The sequence below is a fragment of the Rattus norvegicus genome, chromosome 3 (assembly GCF_021556685.1).
Source record: "Rattus norvegicus strain SHRSP/BbbUtx chromosome 3, alternate assembly SHRSP_T2T, whole genome shotgun sequence".
NCBI lineage: Eukaryota > Metazoa > Chordata > Mammalia > Rodentia > Muridae > Rattus > Rattus norvegicus.
The window spans coordinates 146,502,066-146,524,276 of record NC_141536.1 but is presented as its reverse complement, the minus strand read 5'-3'; the positions used below and the strand labels follow the sequence as shown (position 1 = coordinate 146,524,276).

Sequence of the window (22,211 nt, the reverse complement as noted above, 5' to 3'; positions counted from 1 at the left end):
TAGACTGCAAAGCATATAACCATGCTGCAATTCCCCTTCCCCAGAGCACCAGCTTCAAGAGCAGAGGCCCAGCTTAACAGCAGGGCATTCACACGACTAAAATAGCACACACAGGGGCAAACAGAGCTAGCTACCACAGCTCAAATGTCTGTTATCTGAACCCTGCTCTTAAAATTATGCTCACTCAAGTCAGTGTTTTAAGTGTCTGCCATTTCCCACAGCTGTCACTAATGCAAACAAGATCACTTAAAAGCCAGAAGCCAGTCCATTCTGCCTAATGAACTCTTCATTATTTACTCCTTAACAAATAAACACTCTTCTTAACTTGGGGCTGAGAGGCTGCATCTGTAAGTTTCAGAAGAGAAAGACAACTCCTAAGACAGGAGTGCAGAGTAGGGGAAGACCCTGAAACACCCTTCAGTATGCAGAAAGACACACAGAAACAGCTCTAGGAATCTTCAGGAAAACCATCCAAACACCCAGAAGGTAGCAGAGGAGGTGCAGGATAAAATGGAGAGGCAGCATGAAGAGAGAAACACTCACAAGGGACCAGAGGAACCCAAACTGCTCATAGCTTCTCTTAGCAAGGAAAGTCATTGTGCAAAGAAATCAAGCGAACAAACCCAAATTTAACAGAAAGAAACAGATCAAAATTAAAGCCAATTCTTGGTAGGCAATAAACTAATGAGATTATGATTTTTTCCTCTTATATATATTAACCAGGTTTCCTCTGGTTTATTATTTTATAAAGAAAACAGAATATTTGGAGAGGAAGAATGGCTAAACAGCAGGCAAGAGCTAGGGGAGAGGTAGAGCCGGCTTACAACCTGTACACACTGTATGTGCCTCAGCAGAATCTCCTTACACACTGCATGTGCCTCAGCAGAGTCTCCTTACACACTGCATGTGCCTCAGCAGAATCTCCTGTACACACTGTATGTGCCTCAGCAGAATCTCCTTACACACTGCATGTGCCTCAGCAGAATCTCCTGTACACACTGCATGTGCCTCAGCAGAATCTCCTGTACACACTGTATGTGCCTCAGCAGAATCACCTGTACACACTGTATGTGCCTCAGCAGAGTCTCCTTACACACTGCATGTGCCTCAGCAGAATCTCCTTACACACTGCATGTGCCTCAGCAGAATCTCCTGTACACACTGTATGTGGCTCAGCAGAATCTCCTTACACACTGCATGTGCCTCAGCAGAATCTCCTGTACACACTGTATGTGCCTCAGCAGAATCTCCGAGGGCTGCTCAGAGGGGGGGTCCAAGGCCGCCAACAATGGGTTGAGGTGCAGCTCACCGGCACAGCACTCGCCAAGCACGAGTGAGGTCCTAACCCTGAGTACCGCATGTACCTGCACTCACACGCAAAGCACTGCATCTTGCTAGACGGCTGCTCTAGATGTAAATCTGGCCTGAACTATTAGGGTCAGCCAAGAGAAAGGATCAAGAGGAATCCAATGCCCCAATGTCCAGCCCCACGACACTCATGGAATCTCAAATACCAACTCAACAAGGAGTCCTCACAGATTGGAGGGAAGCATGAAGAGGGTTGGGGTGGGGAGGTTTCCCTAACAAAGCATGGATGTGGATGGCAAAGCAGGGAGCAAGCCATGGTCTGTTATGGAAAGGACCCAAGCACCAGACGACATGATCACCTGGCAGGAGTGAGCAGAATCGCCTGCTTCAGAACTGTTCTAACCGCCCTTAGAGCTGATAATGCTGGTTTAGTGAGGTCAGAGCTGTGCACTGCAAGGGCGGATATGCAGGACCGGCTTGTGTTTATCTTGGGCCACTTGACTATCCTGACAAGCTCCATGTGAGGCAGATCTAGGCACAGTCACAAAGGCCAGGAGATCTCGCACTGACACTATGACCTTGAACTCCTCATATAAACCTAGAGATTAATTCTTTTATAAAGGACAGGAAGAATTCTTTTATGACTGCCTGCATTTACTATAAGGGACAGTGACATAAGATACTGATTTTGATCATTCGGGAAAGAGGAAGAATGTATTCCAAAGCTGACAGAGGAATTCTCTATCTCCACCTACTGTTTGTCCCATTGTTGAAACAACCATATCTGAGCATCTGCACCCTGAAGAGGAAATGCTGCCAAAGCCAACAGACCATCAGTGTGGTTTAGACATCCCTTGACTGGAGCCAAGAATTTCTCGAGTTGTTAAAACCTGCAGTGCACAGAAATACAAAGAGTTACACAGCAATGCTGGATTCTACATCATTCTGCCCTCCCAGCTGTGTTGTCTCAAGTCAAATTCTTACGGATTCATTACAGGCCAGGAAGAGGTGCCAAGTGCAGAACCAGCAACAGCCCTGAGTTCATCGAGTCATTTCTCCCTTGCCACCAGAGCATGCGCATAGGCAACAGAGGGCAGCAAGGAGCAGAGTAGATTCTCAAACACTCTCAAGTCACTCCAGAACGCTTGTCTGCAGTCACTGCAAACTCCCTGCATAAGGTATCATTGTTTCACAAGATGCTTTGGGAACTGTCTAAGTGACTCCACTCTGGCTACTCTCATAGAAGAATAAGATGTCTTTCTGCGTTTGTCTCATGGAATGAAGTTTCAAGAACAAAACCTTACAAACCTGAATGGAAAGTTACTAGATGTGTGTCCTGTATTCTATTCCTGCTCTGTGACTAGCTTCCTCCTCTAGGTCTGACTTCCTTCACTAATTCAGAATCAAATCACATGACCTCTAAAATTCCTTTAGCTCGATAATTCTGTCACCTGGATATCCAGGCATCTGTGTCACTCTGCTTTGTAATAGGGCACCTGGCAAGCTCACAGAGGGTACATATGCATGCCTTCGAGAGATGAGGAGCACTACTGGCTACCGAAAAGTGACATCTGTACTCTCAGTCTGTGGCCATGGAGACTTTTAGACAGGGCTTTCACAATGCCGCACCAGTAAGTGATGCTCTGCCATGTTTATTATAATTCTGCTACAGAGATTAAAGTGGGCTTAGCGTAAGGCCATCCAGCTCTTATTCACAGACTAAGAAACAAGATCCCACCACCAACAAGAATTAAATGGAACTACTAGTAAAATTCAAATGGCTTTTTTTTTTTTTGCAGAAATTGAAAAGGTGATGGCAAATTCTTAAATTCATTTGGAATTTTAAGAGTTCTTACACAAAACTACACAATGGGAAAACCAAACTGAAGACACGGCGTCTCACTTTCAGACTTCCTACAGAGCTGAGCACTTAAGTGAGACGCCATCAGTGGGCACGCAGACATCTGCGGTACACCACTGAGAATGAGCACATCTATGGACAATTATTCTTTGACAAGGGTGTCAGGGTATCACACATTCAGTTGGAGGAAATAACAGTCACTTCAACAAATCCTGAGGGCGAAAGGACAGCTTCACTCAACAGCTCCTCACATCATATAGAAACTCAGAACTGATGACAACTTAAATAGAAGAGCTCAGACACCAAAGCTCCTAAAACGCACAATGAGAAATCTTCCTGTCTTGGAATTGGCCAGTGGTTTCTGAGATGCAACACTCAAAAGAAGAGGAACAGGAAAAGCTGGAGTAAAATTAGAACTCATTGAGATAAAATAACTTTCACAGTAGGAGAAAATATATGCAAATCTGTCTGGTAAGAACATAACTATCCAAACACATAAAGAACAGAGAGACTCAAACTGCAAACAAGTCAACCTGAAAGTGTACAAAAGGACTTGAACAGACATGTTTCCAACAAGGACAGCAAAGTCCTGGAACAGGCGACGATGCTCATCACCACTGCTATTCTGAGAAACACCAATCAATCACCACAGGTGAAGGTGCACAGTACCATACGTGGTAAGTACTGCAGGAATGTGAAGAACTGAAGCCTGTACATGAGTGGTGGCAGCAGAAAATGAGGCAGTCATTGTGGGCAATAGTTTGAGATGTGGGTGTCAAAAGGTTAAATTCAGAATCACTATTTGATCTAGCAACCTCAACCCTAGTATAACACATACCAAAGAGAAATGAAAAACATGTTTACAAAAACTTGTATGTGGGGCTGGAAGATGGCACAGCAAATAGTTAGGAACACCCACTGTTCTTCCAGAGGTCCTGAGCTCAATTCCCAGCAACTCATGGTGGCTCACAGTCATCTGTAAAGTGATCAGATGCCCTTTTCTGGTGTGTCTAAAGACAGCTACAGTATACTCACATACATACAATAAATAAATAATTCTTAAAAGAAAAAAAAGACAGACTTGTGACTATCTACAGCAACATTATTCATTATCACAGTAACCAAAAGTAGATATAATTCCAATGCTATTCAATAATGATGACCACATTGTGGCAGATCCAGATAATAGATATCAGCTATTACTATTGCAATATTATCAATCTTTGCAGTAACATTTATCCTCAATAGGAACAAAGTTCGGGTACATGGAACTTTGTGGATAAATCTCAAATTATTACCTAATTGAAAGAAGAGACACAAGTATGTAAAATCCCCAGGAGCAGCGCTGTCCAGACAGAAGGCATATTAGTGGTTCTCAGGAGCAGAGAGGGGGAGGGCACAGGGAGTCACTGCCTAATAGGGATGGGGTTTCCCTCTGCAGTGATGACAATGTTCGAGCCTTTACAGATAGCTGCTCTCTACTTGGAAGCACTAAATGTCACTGAAATGTATGTTCTTTCAAATGGTTAATGTTATGCTATGTAATTTTACCTCAGCCTACAAACAAATCTGTAGCCAGGAATTCACCTAGAGCTCTGTCCTGCATGGCGGTCTTTGCCTGCCATAGACAGCCCCTCCAGGAGATCATGGACACACCATGATTTAATGCACGAAGCTGCTGTTCTAGGAGGTGAGACTGCAGGCACCTGACCTTGTGTTTTGTTTTACTTTAAAGCTTGTACAAGCAGCTTCTCTCCTCCACCTTCCCCCACCCCCATCCTGATAGCTCTGAACAACATATGCACACCACATTTCACCAAAATGACAGACAGGAACTCTGTGTCACCTGCTCAGACTACGACTTGTGAGCTTTAAGCACCTGCTTGGCCTGAGAGTCACCTTTGTCAGCAAGAACAAAGTCCCCTTGCTCTACAGTGGTGTCTGGAGGCTGTTCTGGCACCTCTGGCTTTACCCTTGTCAGTCCACCTGCCTTAGGTCCCACACTGTAGCCCCACACTCTGAGCTGTTGGTGACACGGGTCCCCTCCACAGGCTTCTTTTCCCTTTCTAGGTTTTCTCGGATTAGCACACAAAGCAGTGCAGTCCTTCCTCAGCTTTCCCTTTGACCTTGTTTGTAGATTAGGGAAGTGCTACAGTAGTGCCAACTATGACACTCAGCACAAAAATGGTTAAAAAGGCATAATTTCTAAATGAATCCTAACTCTATTAAAAGGAAAAAGGAAGGGCGCACAGTGGGGAAACCGTATAATTTCTACCACAATTACCTTTACTAATAATACCTTCTCTGCAAGCAGACAGTAAACCTCCAAACCACTGAGTGGACCTAGAAACAGCTCTCTTTATAGGAAAAGGTGACTTCCCAAGGAATCTGAGTCAAGAGTAAGCATTTTCTGAGGAAAAAATATGTCCCTAGTCAAAGAGCATAGTGCCCAACAGACTTCAAGAGGCTAGCTGTAGGCCTGGCGTTCAGAAAGAACTGGAGCATTTGACACTATGCACACTAACAAATATATGATCAAATCAATGTTGTTAATGTGCTCTTCTTGGTCTGTTTCCATGTCGTGAAGGAAAGGAAGCAGGCTTCTGTTCTTCAGGGAAAGCCTTGCTCCTGAGACGCTCCTCCAGCATCTTAACATCTGTGCACATGCCTCCATAGGTGAACAGGTGAACGGTTATTCCCTGAAGACACAGGCTCTCCAGTGCCTAGGTCCATACACGGTAGTCTCTTCGCAAAGTGCCAGGCCTCTGGCTGCTCTCTTGCCAGTTCCTCTTACAAAAAGGGTTTACTCTCAGCAGGGATTATCTTAAACTACAACCAGAACTGTTGTCTTAACCCCATTAGCTAGCCAGCTCCATCTATGCTATTCACACAATTCACTGTGCAATTTCCTTCTGTGAGCCACAATGGGTCCCCCTCCCCTTTAGATTCTGATCTAGCATCCCCTTCAAGGTTCAGAAGCCACTGGAAACCCAAAATAAAGTTATCAATGAAAGAGAGAGATGCTTGCTATCTGAAGGAAAATACAAAGTTAAAAGAATACAGAAAAACTTGACTGTTACCTAATTAGAATCGTGGGGAAAGAGTCCCAAGGAAACAACTCTATGTCTAAGAGTGCGGCATTTACAGTGAGAAGGCAATGAAAGGTTTCCCAACAGCTTTAACTGGCCTTCTGATTTGGTGGTGTTAAGGACTGATTATATTCTGCAAGGAAAATGGAGGGATATGCAGCACTGAGCCTTCACTCAAACTGTACACTGGGTGTCACCATCCTCATCAGGACAGAATGGAAGGAACATCTGTCTACTACAAGGAGTGAGAGGAAGCCTTAAATTCAGAAGAGCAGACTATTTGTGTCTGCATGGACGAAGAGCTAATGTCATCCCTCAGCCTTTTATATTTTATCTAGTCATTTGCTTTTTAAATGGAAGCAAACTTCATTTTAGTTTCCCAATGAATGGTCCAGCCCAGCCGGCTGGTTGACATGGTTTGGGACAGGAACCCTGAGCTCTGACTGCCTTGTGGTGCCAGGATCTTCCTCCTCCATCCTCAAGTGCTGGGTTCCAATGTCACGCCATTTGGTGACTAGCAACAACTGAGCTGCCAAAGCCACAGAATGACTGACCTCTGATCTTCTGTACCTCAGAACTTCTTGGGGTACCCAGTAAGCTACCTATTCTGCAGAAGAAGCCCCACCCAAACCCACCCCAACCAACAGACAGTTAATTAGAAATGGGGAAGCGACAGAACAAAGAGTTAACTGGCTCTACAACAGTCTCCTTCTCAAAGACTGTCCTCTATGGTGCCTTGCCACGTTCCACCCAACAACAGCTGCTCATGATAATCAATGTCTGACAGATCAGAGAAAGCCCTTAATGTGTCGCCAAGGGGCAGTTCAACAGATGGCACGATGACTTACAACCAGAATCATTAATTACAATCTCTTATTAGTCCCAGGGTACAGTGAAAATGCTTCCTCAGTGAAAGAGGAGCGCTGCAGATAAATGGCCGTCTGCTCCTGCTGATGACGTTTCCTTTAGGACTTGTGGTCAGTGCTGAATCTACATGAAAGCCACACTACTGTGCATCTGTCTCTTATCTGCCACACCAAGCTGGCCAGGCATTTGAAGTCCCCCGCACCTCTAGCCATTACAACTCCCATAATCACTGTAGGGAAGGGTAAGGTACTGCCTCTCCAGGCAGCTGAACACAGAATGTAGAATGCACATCACTAGAGCTAGCTCAGTATTCCCTCCCTCTATACAGAACATTCCCCCACTGGAAGAAGGGTGGCCTTCTACTGAGGGGGTTCTTTGAGCTGTTTCCTGTGGTCACTATGACATTCTCCAGCTCAGCCCCATGTCTTCCTCTGCTACTCTTTTCCATGTATCTTTTAAACAAAGAGAAGAAACTAAGAAGAAGCTAAGAAATGCAGTCTAACAAGTGGGACAGGAAACCCCAGACAGCCACAGTGCTGGCTCTGCTCCCCAGGGACAAGGAGCTAAGCTGAATTAAGAAGCCAGACAGCAAAGGGACGACTCTAAACCCCTCCTTGCTGGAGACACTGAGGAACATGGCCTCAACTCAGGAAGAATGGGTTTCTGCCCACCATTGGAGTCAGGCTACACAAGCAGACTAAACTTTCAAACTATGTACAGGCAGGGCTTGCAGGCAGGTGACTTCCTGGCCTTAGCATATGTACATGCCAGAACTAAACTTCAAAACAACTCAGATTCCCAAATACAACCAGTAAGTACCCTTTGGTTTTGCTAACCCTTATGTACCTCAACTTATAATTTCTCAACAATACACTGAGGCAATTCTAAGATCCTAAACGCAGTGACTGAGAGGCCCCTGTTTTCACAGTCTGAGTTTTTCTTTCCTGGACATATAAAACCATGACTTCAACTTCTAACAAGGCTCCGGTAATTATGGTTACTGGATGAATGCTCCCGTCTCATTTGTTTTCAGAAGATAAAAAGGTTGATCCAGGAATAACATGGGATGTAGGAAAGGGGGGAGGGAGTGCAGTGATCAGGCAGTCGGGTCTGCCCTGCAATGTACTCACTTCTAGCTTTTTCTCCTTTTCTGACAAAACCTCTTTTTGGTTCTGGGTGTACTCCACCAGCATCCGAGCCAGCTGGCGCCGGTCTTCCAGTTCCGCTGCCAGGCGCCCGTTATATTCCGCTAGTAACAGACATGCTTCATCTACTGTTTTTGAAAGACGTTCAGCTGCCTCTTTGTCTGAATACAAATAAGAGCAGAAAACAACACACACGAATCACACAGGTATGAGTGCAAACATTCCTGAGAGGAGGTTCAGAGTCCAAGAATAAACCAGAACCCATGAACCAACAGTGCTGGGCTAGCCAAGAATCCAACTGCACCAACTCTGTCAAGAAGACACATTCTCAACTGCCTGAAGTGAGGCAACTGGACAGGGCGGGAAAGCTGGCTGGCTGAAGAGCTTCAGCAAAAGCTCTCCAAACAAAACCAGCAGAAAGGCACTCAAGAGTCATCTGTGAAATGATTTCTCTTGCCTCTCAGGAGATGAAATATGTTTGCTTATATTACTACATTAAGAATACTTTCCCTACTGTTCCAAAGAAACAGAGCAAGCGCTCATGTCTTAGGTTTACAGACACTGAGAGAAAACAGAAGTTTTGTGAGAGCTTTAGAATGTGGTCTCAGAAGCTCATCTGTAGGACTCTGTTTGCCAGAGAAAGAGAGTCTAGAACCTGAGAACAAGCTCATCCTCCCCACTTGCAAAAAGCAGGGCTTTTCAAATGTACATAAACATGACCCTCGATGGAAAGAGTGAAAACACACAAGCAGCAGCCCCACGTATGGTGAGCGGCACACCATTCCAGCCCTCATTGGAGGGCTGCCACCAATCCCAGTCAGCCTGGGTTACATAGCAAGATCCAAAGAGAGAAGGAAAGGAGAAAAATTCCTTTTCTTACTATGTGCTGTATTTTCAAAGTATTGCTCATCATGGACTAAACTGACTTCATGTCCAAAAAAATGGCTTGTCACCTACCTGTTGGGGGGAGAAAAAGAACAAACCCTGAAGTGTGAGCAAGGGCATCCTTGGAAGGAGGTGGTAAACGAAGGCTGGTGTAGCGAGTGAGCAGTGACAAAGAGAACTCAGAACATAAAGAGCTGCTGTAACTGTGCTGCTGGCCGGAGTTTAAACACATGCATCTTGCTTTAAAAGGTCTTTGGGGACTGAAGAGATGGTTTAGTGGCTAAGAGCACTTACTGCTGTTGTAGAGAACATGGGTGCGGTGCCCAGCACCCACATCAGGTAGCTCACAATCCAGAGGGTCCAATGCAATCTCAGCACCTCCATACATGCTATGTGGTACATATAAACGCATGCAGGTATGCACATACACACAAATGTTAAAGTAAATAAAATCAAAAGGTCTTCTGGGTAAAAATAGCAGGTTGAGGCTTTGAAACAAATGGCACCAGATCTGCCAGCAGTTACACAGACAATCTGGTGACACAAATCTGAGAGCCCTTGGTATTTTTTAAGGCAGTGGAATTTAGGAGTTTCTAGCGTAGAACAGCCATCTGGCCCTTTCTTGCCTCTGTGAACAGAGGAAATGAGCTGCTGAGGGCTCTCCAATGGGAACCCATGCCGAAGATCATGCTCTGGCGTCAGGGCTGGAGAACAACACTGGGAAGGGAGGGAGCAAGACAAAGGTGGGACAAGGGACTGTGCAGAGGGCCGGGAACCACTGCAGTGCTCCAGACTCTGCTAGTGCTGCCTGCAGACAAGCTTGAACGTGGCTGCTTTCAGCTTGGTCAGTCCTTGACTATTGATCTCTTTATAACAGTAATTAAGATGCTAGAGTCCTGTGGCAAAAAAAAAAAAAAAAAAAAAAAGAGGCAAGGAACACCAATTCTTAAGAGATAATATTTTTTAAAGAGTCAATTCTCACCCTCAAGAACTTGTATAAGGAAACCAGACCATTTATACAAGTAATTGCAACCCAGAAACATAGCGTTTTTTATCACTCAAGAATTACACAGGGCTGGAGAGATGGCTCAGTGGTTAAGGGCATTGACTGCTCTTCCAGAGGTCCTGAGTTCAAATCCCAACAACCACATGGTGGTTCACAACCATCTGTAATGAGATCTGGTGCCCTCTTCTAGTATGTCTGAAGACAACTATGATGTACTTATATATAATAAATAAATCTTTAAAAAATAAAATTACACAAAGCCACAGTGGGCTGGAACTGAAATCAGAGTCTTGCTCAGCCATGGTCATTGAAGCTTCCTGCTGTAGGAGAACATATACAGACCCACAACTGGACAATGTGCTTAGAGCGAGAGACTTTGGAACACCCAGGTCTAAATGGGATATCTTCATCTAATCCCTTCCCTCAGAGCTCAGAGAGTCAGCGGGAATGGAGGACACCAATGTAACAGTGTCTTCCAAACATGGCAGGACCGATGCACATATGAACTCAAAGAGACCGTGACAGCATGCACCAGACCTACACAGGTCCAAGCCAGACGGGGGCCCAGTGCTGAGAGAGGAAGCAGACAAGAGCCCCAATGCCTAACTACCTCCACGTGTCAAATGCTTGCAAAGAAAAATTATTTTCTCCAGTAGATGTCTAATACAAAACGTATTTAATGGTACTTTAGGAGATGTTCTGTCTTGAAATGCTTTGTTTGGGTAACTTATCTATCTTACTGTCCTTTGCTTATATATTATGGTTCCTGACTTTCTAATTTTATAGGTTTTATGTCTGTGTATATATGTGTTTCTTATGTTCTTCCCCCAATTTTTGTTTTCAACCTATTATTATTATTATTTTGGCTTTTGGGACAGGGTTTCTTTATGTAGCCTTGGCTGTCCTGGGATAAGCTCTGTAAGCCAGGCTGGCTTTGACCCCAGAGCTCTATAGTGAGGATTCTGGAATTTTGGTTTTGTTAAAAACAAAACAAAACAAACAAGATACATGATAAAAGCATGTTTTGTTTAATCCGGCTATGGGGACACAGGACCACATGCAGCAGCTGTGTATGATCTGCCTCGTGCTCTAGCGAGCGTGCCTTTGCCGGCCACAGACAGTTTCTCCACTGTGTGACACTGGAGTCTGGGAGCTCCTCAGAGCCTGTAAATGCTGGAGCCCTGCTGGGCGGGGCGGGTGGCTGTTGGTTTTCAGGAGTGTTAGTTCTAGTTCGTTAGTTAGTAGTCAGGCTCCGAGAAGAAGTTAGAATCAGAGATCTCTCTCCCCTTCACCCCTTCTCTCCTACCTAGTGAAAGAGGAATCGGGAAAGAAGAACTCCTGCAGTAGCCAGCCAAGGCCAGTTACAAAGCTCCGCCTGCCTCTGTCCCAAATTCTAGGATTAAAGGCACACATGCCACCACTGCTCAGTCTGTCTTTTTGTTTGTTTGTTTGCTTAAATTCTGGTTTATTTGTTCTTTTATTTACTGCTTGCTTTCAAAATAGAGAAAGTGTGGAGTTGATTGGTGGAGAGTTGGGGAGGCTCTTGGAGGAGATGAGGGACGGGAACTGTGATCAGAATACAGTGTAGGAAAAAAATCCTTTCAATTACAAAGCGGGGTAGGCACTACAGAAAAATGCAGTCCAAATGTAGAAGAGGATCTTGCCTGGGGCCAACAGTGGCTGTGCTTTGGTCTGCCCTCACCATGCCTTGGTGGGCTGGAGAATCCTGCAAACCTGGCTGACTCACTCAAACACCCAGTTTCTGAGAGTCCTCCAAGCTTGCTTTCCCTGTCTCCCTAGCAGCTAGCTCTCGCCAGCTACTAACTCACCTCCTCGCTCCCTTTAACAGTGATCTCAAGAGGCACTTACAGTCCCTATAACCAGCCCCTCTCTCCTATGTCAACAAGTTTACCCCAGTGAGCCTTCCAAATTCTCATGCATGACCTTCCTAACACCTACAAAATCCCTGAGCTCTTGCCTCCTGCACTGGTTCTCAGACAGAAGGAGATAAGATCCACCCTCAGCCCCTAAGTTTGTATTCTTAGTAGGAAGGTGTCATTCATAGTGTTGGAATATTCATCAGCTGAAGAGCAGTAGAGGAAAAGTGGAGTTCTGGGAGTGAGATCAGCGTTTTCAATAAGGAGGTTGGGCTGTCCCAACACAGATGTGGTAAAATACAAACCCAAAGCAAGGGAGGCTCAAAGACTCCCACAGCAGAAAGCTTTCCCTGATCACCTTGATCCCTTTAGAGATTCACTGCCCACCAACTCTGCCTTCTCCTTAACATTTAATACCAAAAAGGCTATGGGCATGACACCAGGAACACTATTATATATACAGTGAGCCTCAAAGATATGCCAACTGAAGGGAGTTATTGCATTATGAACGTTGACTTCCTCTAGGTGAACAAGGAACAAGCCAAAGAAGTAGCCAGCTCAAGGAGATGAAGGGAAATGACCTGTGGAGCGAATGGGATGAAAGGACTGGGCTTTTGCAGTGAGAAGACCGTGTGATCTTGGTCAAGACATCTAGCTTCTTAGAGTCTCAATCCCTTCCTACACATGAGAATACAACTCTTCAAAGACTCATGAGGCATACATAGAGTACCGCACAAGGCATGCTCTTTACAAGATTGGTTCATACTGCACTCCCTTCTTCAACACCTACAACTCTTGACACTGAATCATCTTCAGGCTTGTCAGTGTGCAATACATTAAACAACGTAGCCCTCTACCATACATTTCTGTTAGCAGTTCATAGTCTATCCCTTCCTGGCCTCCACTGTTCCACAGATACACAATTTGCACTGGTGCCAAATCATCTTATTCAGAGAGTGATGGGCTATGGCATCCCAGCATTTCTGCTCTAACTTCAAATCACTACTCAATTTGTTTAGAAAGCTTCTTTTCTTTGTAGTTTATTTTTGCCTATTTAAGATTTTTGTTTGTTTCTTATTTGTATGAGTGTCTGCCTGCATGTATGTAAGTATATCAGCAATGTCTGGTGCTGAAAGAGGTCAGAAGATGGCATCAGATCTCCTGGAACTGATGTCAGAAGCAAATGAGTGACTATGCAGATGCTGGGACCCAAACCCAGGTCCTATGAAAGGGCAGTAAGAGCTCTTAACCACTTAACCATCTCTCTGGTCTCAAGATTTATTGTATGATTTTTATTTATATGTATGAGTATATATAAGCATGCTGTATGTGTGCGAGTATTCATAGAGGCCAAAAGAGTACATCAGATACCCTGAGCTGTGGTTAAAGGTATTGTTAGCTGCCCAGTGTAGGTGTGTGAAATGGAGCAGGAACTACTCTTACTGTGGAGCTACCTGCCCAGTCCCTCCAAGAGCTTTCACACACAAAGATGGCAGAATACCCAACATCACACAGAATGCCTCTACCTACAGACTAAGCATGACTTCAAATGGCTCCTTCTTTCTTATTTTTCACCTTCTCACCTGTAATTTTTTCCAGCAGGGACACATCCTGCACTTCCTGGGGCAGGGAAGCAATCTTCTGTCGAACAGTAGCATCCCCTGATGCTGCATTTTCCAGATCCTGCAAAGCTTTGATTAACTCCTCAGTCTAAAGGGCAAAGGCAAACAATATTATCCATTAAGACATAAAGAGGTTAAAGAGAAACAGCCAGAGACAAATGACAAAAATCATCATTCTTAGCATTAAAAACAAGCCAAAAGTCACACAAACAACTGTCATTAGTTCCAGAACTTTGTGGATGGAAATGATATGGATTCTAAATGACATAAAATTGTTTTAGGTCTACAAACACATAAATAAACCTCTATAGAATTCTGTTAAAATTAAAGAGCATACTTTTGGCAACGGAAGAATATGGATTCTAGTTCATGGTACTTAATTGCAAATGAAGCATTATTTACAGTATAAAAGTCTATAATATAGAAAAAAGGCATAAATGCCAGATGCTGAACAGCTGTGTGTTGGCTGATTAAATTCTTTCTAGAGTTTGCTTTACAAAATAAAAATCCCTGCCAATATTAAAACGTCAAATAAATTAACTCATTAGGAATTTAAAACAAGAAAAGTATGTCCTCTGTCTGTGGTGAAAGCCCAGGGTGCTGATGGGTGACAGAGCACAGGGACCTAAGGACGGCTGCTCTGCAGGCAATAATCAGATTACCCTGAAGTGGATCAGCCAAGCTCTTCCTCTTTAAAGGGTTTAGATGCAAAGATCTGACCTGACATTGCCATTATTAAATCCTGTGTAATCCATCGTTTTAACACTACACAGCGCACATGTGCACACACATGCATGCATGCACTCATGTGCCCTATTTATCTATCCTATGTCCTGACCACGCACAACCATGTAGAAAGATTAACACAAGGCAGTCTCAGTCAACAAATGGCACAGACAGCCAAGTGTGACGGACAGCATACAGCTGTCACCCAGCAATGGGAAGCTGAGTCAGGTCTCACTACATAGCCAGGCTGATCTTGAACTTATAATCAATCCTCCTGCCTCAGAGTCCCTCGTACTAGTAGTACAGGTATAATCTGGCCATAGCAGGAAGATCTCAAGTTTAAAGCCAGTTGGCATTACACAGTGAGACTCTACTTTAAATCATTAAAAATAAAACAAACCAAAAAAGGACAATGACTTTGAATTACGACATCTTAATTCAAATTAAGATACTTGGCAAGTTACTTAAATGCCACTTAATCTGTTTTGTGGGTTTTTTTTCCTTTGACAATAAACAGATGAACCACATCAAGTTTGTCTCACAAGGAACTGTGTGAGGCAAATGTATCTTCAAAGACTATCCCTGCTGCCTACTTATAACGGAGTGCAGTAAACTTACTATCCATGGCTACAAGACATACCTTAGATAATAAGTTATTTGCTTATGAACAAGAATGCATCAGCAACAGGAACAGCAAAGTGCCTCCGAACATCTTTATTATGTCCTATAAGTCTACTTTTAGAGTATTTTTAACTTTTAGAAGACAAAATAAAACATAAACCCATTGTAAAGTCAAGATGTAAAAGGCAGGGCGAAGTCAGATGTCTGGGAAGCTGAGTGTGCTACTGTGGTTGCTGCCCTTTGACAAGCCACACTACTAGTAACAGCACCACCTCGTGGCCACTCCTTCAGTTAAGGAGTCACTTTGTGCCTGGAGTCACATACCAAGAGGGGCCCTGCAGAAGGATCTTGGGGAGAGTAGCTTCCAGGGTAGTCATCATCTTCCTCCTCCTGTATCTGCTGAAAAGTTCGTTTTAGAGACTTCTTCTCTTCCGCTGCTAGGGAAAATAAAGGAACAAGCGTAAGCTGCATGTCTTACCTATATAAGTATCCAGTGCTCTGTACAGTGACCACAGGCAAAAGCTGGGGGGAGAGGGGGTTGTTTATCCTCAGAATTGGATTCATGCTAGCTTTCTTGCCAGTTATTTTAAATTGGTGTAGCTCCTTATGTTATTGAAAAGACAAAAAGTTCCCAGTCTGTCATTTCAGATTGACTCTTCCAGTCCAAGGAAATGCTACTGGAAGTGGTATGTCCCAATTATCATAATTAGAACCTTCCTCCCTTCAAAAGAAGTAAACAGTAAAATGCTAAGACGCATGAGGCAACATGATGAAATAAAGCAACATGTATGAGGGAGACAGTGAACACACTGTACCACACACACTGCACGTGAAACAGTTTTACACTTCCAAGGATCACTGCAGAAAATAAATAGGAGGGAGAGATTCATCAATTAAACTGTCAGAGATTTCAAGTACAAGTACCCTGTAAACTCTTTCTTTAAAACCAGAATAAACCTAATTTTATTATAAAAATGAAAACCCCAAACCTATTACTGAGAAATGTGATTGTACTACTGGAAGAAATTATTTACATTTCCATTCTAGAGTTAACTACTTCTGAGGCTGGCAAGCTGCATTCTTTATTATCTGTCCCCTGTGCCTTTACATGATCATGATAGATGTGCTAATTCTAAAATCATTTCTATGGCATCACATTGGGCAACACAAAACAAGCACAAACAACTGAGGGAAATAAATCTAAATGATAAATCTGCATTTAACAGAAATGTTAGACACCAAATATGTGCAGGGCATTGCAATGGCTTCTTTACCATCATCTTTCCAACAGTTTTAACAGAGCGTTTCAAGAGGAACAGGACCAGGGAGGCTAAACGGCTCTCTGGCGTGACAGCTTCGCCACGACTCGGGCTGTACGCAGACACAGTTATCTGTTAAAGGGGGCACCAGGCACCCCCCTTGGAACTTGTTGCATGTAACTCGCCAGGAAGGTGTGCACACGTTCACTCTCGTCTCACCTGGAACCAAGGATGGAGCTCCTGTTTTCTATCTTACACACTAATTAGCTAAGTTGTGACAGGAAGGCCAGGCAATAGCATCAATTTTTTTTTTTTTTTTTTTTTTGCTTGTTGGAGAGGAGAAACTAGGCAGCCACATTTACGATGGAGGCTGCCTTTGTTTCCCACAATGCTATTGCAGAGAACAGCTCTCTCAGGTTCACTCAGCAGCACACTTCAGGTCTCACTGTTAACTCTGAGCCTGGGATGAAGTGATTTTTCTAATATTTCAGTTCCCAAATCACAAATCAATAACCAATCTCTCTCCTTCTGCAATGTCTATCAATGACAGGCACATCAGTTCCTCAGCTGTGCCATCCCATTTCTCAGTGACAGAAACCATCTGACATTTCATAACAATAGTAAGTAGAGAATTGGCCATAAAAATGAAAGCACAACAAAGAAGCTATAACAGAAGCCATGGTGGGTCCGAATCTGAAAGGCACGAAGAGGAGCGGAGAGGCAGACGCCGCAGAGGAGCCTGGTGATGCCAAGTTGGCAGCAAAAGTGAAGAGAGGGGATGATGGCGGAAGTGACCCCACAGAAACACTTGACAGCACAGCAACTCTCAGGGTGTGTCTAGTGACAAAGCCGCGTCTCAGCTGGACAGACGCTGGAGACAATTGTGGGTCTGAGGCTAGTCAGGACTACACAGCAAGCCCTGCCTCAAAGTAAAGTAAAGAGTAAATAAATAAAAGTAAAAAGAGGATGCTAGCTCACTGGCAGAACACTTGGCTGACACACGTGAAGTCCTTTGTGAAAGCCCCAGCCTTCAAAAACTATTAAAAATAAAAAGGAACTCTCTTAGTACTTTAAGACAGCTCAAATTTCTCTCCATATATTTTGTTACAGGGAAAATTACTTTATTTCAACATTTCTATTTTCTGTTTTTCTCTAGTGCTAAGATTGGCATTTAGGGTCTTGCCCTTCCAGGCTTAGCCTTTTACTCAGCTTCATCCTAGATAATGGTTTATGGTGAGAGGACCTTTCCTCTGCAGCTTAAGCTGGCTCAGGCTGGTCTCAAGCTAGCAATCCTCCTGTCTCTGTCTCCTGAGTCCTAGAACTTCAGGAATGTATTACTGTGCATAAAAGCAACTCTTAGTTTTACTGTCTTTTTCTGTTCATTATACATTTGTAGCCAGCATTTTAGCTGACAAAAAAAGGGGCGCAGAACTGCGATTTTCTACATGGAGCAAGTTCTTTTTTGCATAGTTCCCATTTACATGGTCACTTTTAGTTCTGAAATGCAAAGATCAGTATATGAAGTAGAAAACCCGCTAGCATATGGTCTCCATGTGAACCTCACAGAACTGTGTGCACAGTAGCTGCTTAATGTGGCATGTGGTATGACCTGCACATACTTAGCCACTACAGCAAAACTCACACAAAAGGGGTTCATCAGATATGAACATGAGAGCAAAATAAAACAGTGTGTGGAACTGAAGAGGTAGCTTAGTGGTTAAGAGAACTGGCTGTCCCAGTGAGACCAGAAGGGGCAGTGACTAGGATGTGAAGTGGGAAAAGCACTGGCTACTCTTGCAGAGGACCCAGGCTCTGTTACTATTATCCACATCGCAGCTCACAACTGTCTATAACTCCAGTTCATATATACGTAATGAAAAATTTAATTAATAAAATAAACAAATAGAAATATTTTTTAAAGTTCCGAAAAATCTCTTATTGTAAAGGCAAACTCTACAAGTTGCCTGAAGATAATGAATTACCCTCGAATCAATACTGCAATATAAAAGAACTATTTAGATTTGGAAATGAACCTTTTGGGAAGTCATAGGTATTTGAAAGAATGGTATAAATGATTTTGATCATCTAGGTCCTGAGAAGACCAGAGTGAGCTGCCAAGATCAGAATACCCAGGGAGCCTGTTGGGTGTCTGACTTTAAAAGATAAAGGGGAAGAAGAACAATCTTTAGACAAATGACACCAGCACATGTCACTACTAACCTGCAAACAAAATCCAAACCCCAAAGGAGCCACTTCCAACACTGCCCACATCTGGGATGGCTCCCTGTGGAGCACAGTTGTTTTTTACTCCTCTGTACTCTTCCAAAGCATCTAGCACAGCCCCACATACACGTGTAGCAAGGCCTGAACACACATTCCAACATAGGCTTCAAGCTTCCTTTAAGGCAAGAGATTCCCTGCTTGCCCCAGGCACTACTGAATGAGTAGGGTACAGACAAAAATGCTGGATATTTTCTCAAAACTGTAAGAGTGAAATTCCCAAAGGTCACAATGCTGTCACTAGCAGAACCCAAAGCAAGAAACAGCTTGCTTTTCAGGAGCATTTTTTAGCAGCTTTAAGTAAAACAACAATGGCCTGAAGCCCCAAAGCACTTTCTTAGAAAGCCTCTTCCATTTACTGTAAAGTGTATGCAATGTTAGCTGTCGGGAAAAGACTGTGAAGAGAACAAGCAAAGGGTTGGAAGCAGGCACTGTCACCTGTGCTAGTCCTGGGAGGCTGGACAGCAGAAGTGTGTACACAGTACCAGAGAACAGGAGGGGATGGCTGCATGGCCCACAGCAAGGAAGGCTTGGGAGCCGAGTGGCAACCTTTAAGAATGCACTGCCACAGTGAGAGGGACAGGCTACAAAGACGTGCACATGTGCAGAGAACGAGAGCTGGCAAAGCCTCCAAAGGACACTGAGAAACAGCCTGGCCAAAGAGCCAGGAGCACCACCAGGGACGGGCTGGAAGAAGAATCTCAAGGTGGCCTAGTTTAAATCAGAAAGGCATCTCAAATGGTTAGTACCTAGTACTCAGACTCGCTCCTTAGCAGTAAGTAGAGACAGAGTCTGAACAGGGTGACAGTTTAGAAAGATGTCATGTCAGCTAGGAGTAACCCAGGGCTAACCAGAGACTGAAAAACCAAACATTTGAACTTACCCTTTAAAGAAATAAATAACACAAACTTTAAAATTTACATATGTACTTCGCAAAGATACCCTGAGTTCAGTAAAGATGGAAATCAATATAGACAAAAATCTGATAGTCATCAAAGTATATAAAACCAGATTTATTATTAATAAAGCTGAGTTCTAAAAGAGCAAGGGACTTATCCAAGGCCCTGCTGTGGTCAATGTCAGAGCCCGGATGAGGTACTCTTTAGTCAACCACATTTCTAAAGGACTTGGTTATTCCTTTTCCTGCACAAGGACAGTTGCTGAAAGAGCAAGGGGGCCATGAAAAACACACAGAAAGTGAGGAGTGCGAGCATGGCATCATGAGCAAAAGAACCAGGCCTGGGCGCTTCCAACACTGCATAAGTTCTCACCATCGCTCAGGAGCATCCCTCTGAAGTCATAAAGCGGCTGGTGGATCACAGCAGCCACAGCAGCCCCCACTGCAGCTTTTCACGTGGGGCTGGGAGTAGCAAAGACCAAGAGCTGTAAACATGTGGTGATGTTTCTACCTTTGGGGGGAGGGCTCTTGGAGTCCTCCATAGACAGCTTCAGCTGCTGTATGAACTCGCCGCCATACACACTTCGTTCTTGCCAGATGTTCAGCAATCTTTCTAAAGGTTTTTTACAGCCTTCATCTGCCTCTCTGCCCAGAAAAGATGAAAAGATATATATAAATATAAGCTTAATTTTTTTGTTTTTAATTAAGACAGATTTACTTAAAAACAACAACTGCCAAAATGATTTACACACTTAAAACAACAATGTGGTACATCCTGTGCTTCGTGGATGCTCAGTCTGGAGAGAAACTACACTCCTCCGGGGGTGAGCCAGGAAGAGGCATCCAATGAACCAAAGAGTCTTTTTCTCCTTTGCAAGGTGGTAGGAACAGGGAAAAGCCGCTATGACTGGTTTTAACGGACAGAAAACAAAACAAAACAAAACAAAATTGACCATGTTGATTTTGACAACTTGGCTTTTTAGAAGGAATCAATTTAAACACAATCCTAGACATATACTGGAAGTTAAAATTAGCCAAACCTTAAGATTTTAAAAGCACAGGTGTTTAAATGCACTACAGTAACATTCCACACTTCTACATGCACAAATATGTGCAAACAATATGTATGTGCCAAAAGCGTCCCAACCATAACAACTTCACAATGGCTTTAACACTGGACTTAGTCTGAGTTCTCTGTTAACACATGAGGCGGCAGCAGACATGCAGGACAAGACTTTCTGAAGAGAGGCCCTGCCACCTGTGCTCCCAGGCACTGTCTGTTTAGTAAGGCCGCATAACAGCCAATATCTTAACACTGAGCACCTTAAGGAGGGACACCTTGAGGCTCACAAGATGGCTCAGCTAGTAAATAAGCCTGCCTCCAAGACTGACAACCTGATTTTCATACCTGGACCACATGGTAAAAGAAGAGAAACAATTCCTACAAGTTTTTCAATGACCTCTAAAATAGGCCATTTCTCTTCCCCAAAAAAATTAAATAATTGAAACGTAACTCTTAAAAAAAGAGAGACCTGAGCTATAGCTCAGTTGGCAAAATACTTGCCCTAGCTCTGGGTTCAATCCCCAACACTGCACCCAAAGCACTGGGGAAGTGAAGGTAAGAGTATCAGAAATTCAAGGTCTTGTATCCTCAGTTTCAGTGAGTTTGAGGCCAGGCTCAGATATATAAGACTATGCCAAAAAGGGAAAGGGAAAAGACCTCCACATTTTAGAGTTGAAGTCAAATATCTTTACTAAGAATACCAAATTGACAGACAGGCACTCTACCCACCCTCAGCACTGACAACACTTCTGTGACACTTATGCTAATACTCAGCCTGGTCTGGTCAAGTGTCCTACTTATAAATTACAAGTAGCAAGTCCACCAAACTGAGATCAAAGTACTAAGCCAGGAAATGCATAAGTTAATTTTTTTTCAACTCAGCAGTAAGTCCTAGGGAAACAGGAAACCCTTCTGTTATATTTTAAAGAGTTCAGCTATAAGCAAGCACTCTGGGGTTTATGCTAAGACACTCTAACTCTTCACAGTGTGTGCAGAAAGGAGCTACTCTCACCCTCTCCTCTGCCAACAACCTGGCTCAAGGGGCAGCCGTTTCCACTGGCTTCTCCGATAGCCTCATTACTGCCCCCCCCCAGCTTCCAGCCTTGCCCTCCTACAGCCTACTCTCCAGTTTGAATAATGTAATTCTAGCTGCTGTGGGAAGACATCTCGTGTTTCTTTCCACTCTTCTCAGAACAGACAAAATCCTTACAAAGCCCTCCAGGCTAACCTCACCCATCCACTCTGGTGGCCAGGCCTAGAGCCTGAAGTCAGTTATGCCTCAGGTGGCCCTGTCCTGCCCCTCTCTCCAGCAGCAGACCCACAGTCCCTGCACTTCTTGCTCTGCCTTCATTTCGTTTCACACAACGCCTCCCTCAACTTGCTGCATAGAACACTTGTCACTCTTCCCATCTGAATGCAACTTCCCGACAGAAGGAGCTTGCTTTCCCCCTACAAATACCATATTGGTTAATCAATTTTTTTTAATAAATTTTTAAAAATTTTATATAAATATACTTGACTTCCAACTTTTCCATATCAAAGTAATTCAAGTCACAAATTAACTAAACTAACCAGTTTTGAAGGAAGGCACTGTGGTGAAGTAGAAGTCACTTTGGCACCTAAAATGAGATGTGGCTAGAGCAGAAAAGCAGTTTGACAAAAGAAGGGTCACTACCTTTTGAGGTTACATGGACTTCATTCTAC

At 43.8% G+C, this 22,211-nt stretch overlaps 1 protein-coding gene across 4 annotated transcripts in view; it reads right to left on the bottom strand.

The window, feature by feature from the left end:
• Nucleotides 1-22,211, bottom strand: part of Rprd1b (regulation of nuclear pre-mRNA domain containing 1B) — a 46,332-nt gene that overhangs the window by 11,732 nt on the left and 12,389 nt on the right. Inside the window, exons 3-6 of one of the 4 annotated variants that reach the window (XM_087652343.1) lie at nt 19,956-20,089; nt 15,332-15,441; nt 13,622-13,748; nt 8,256-8,431 (exon numbers count right to left, since the gene is read on the bottom strand). In XM_087652343.1, coding sequence (XP_087508469.1) covers nt 8,256-8,431; nt 13,622-13,748; nt 15,332-15,441; nt 19,956-20,089 — 547 coding nt within the window. 4 annotated transcript variants of the gene reach the window in all.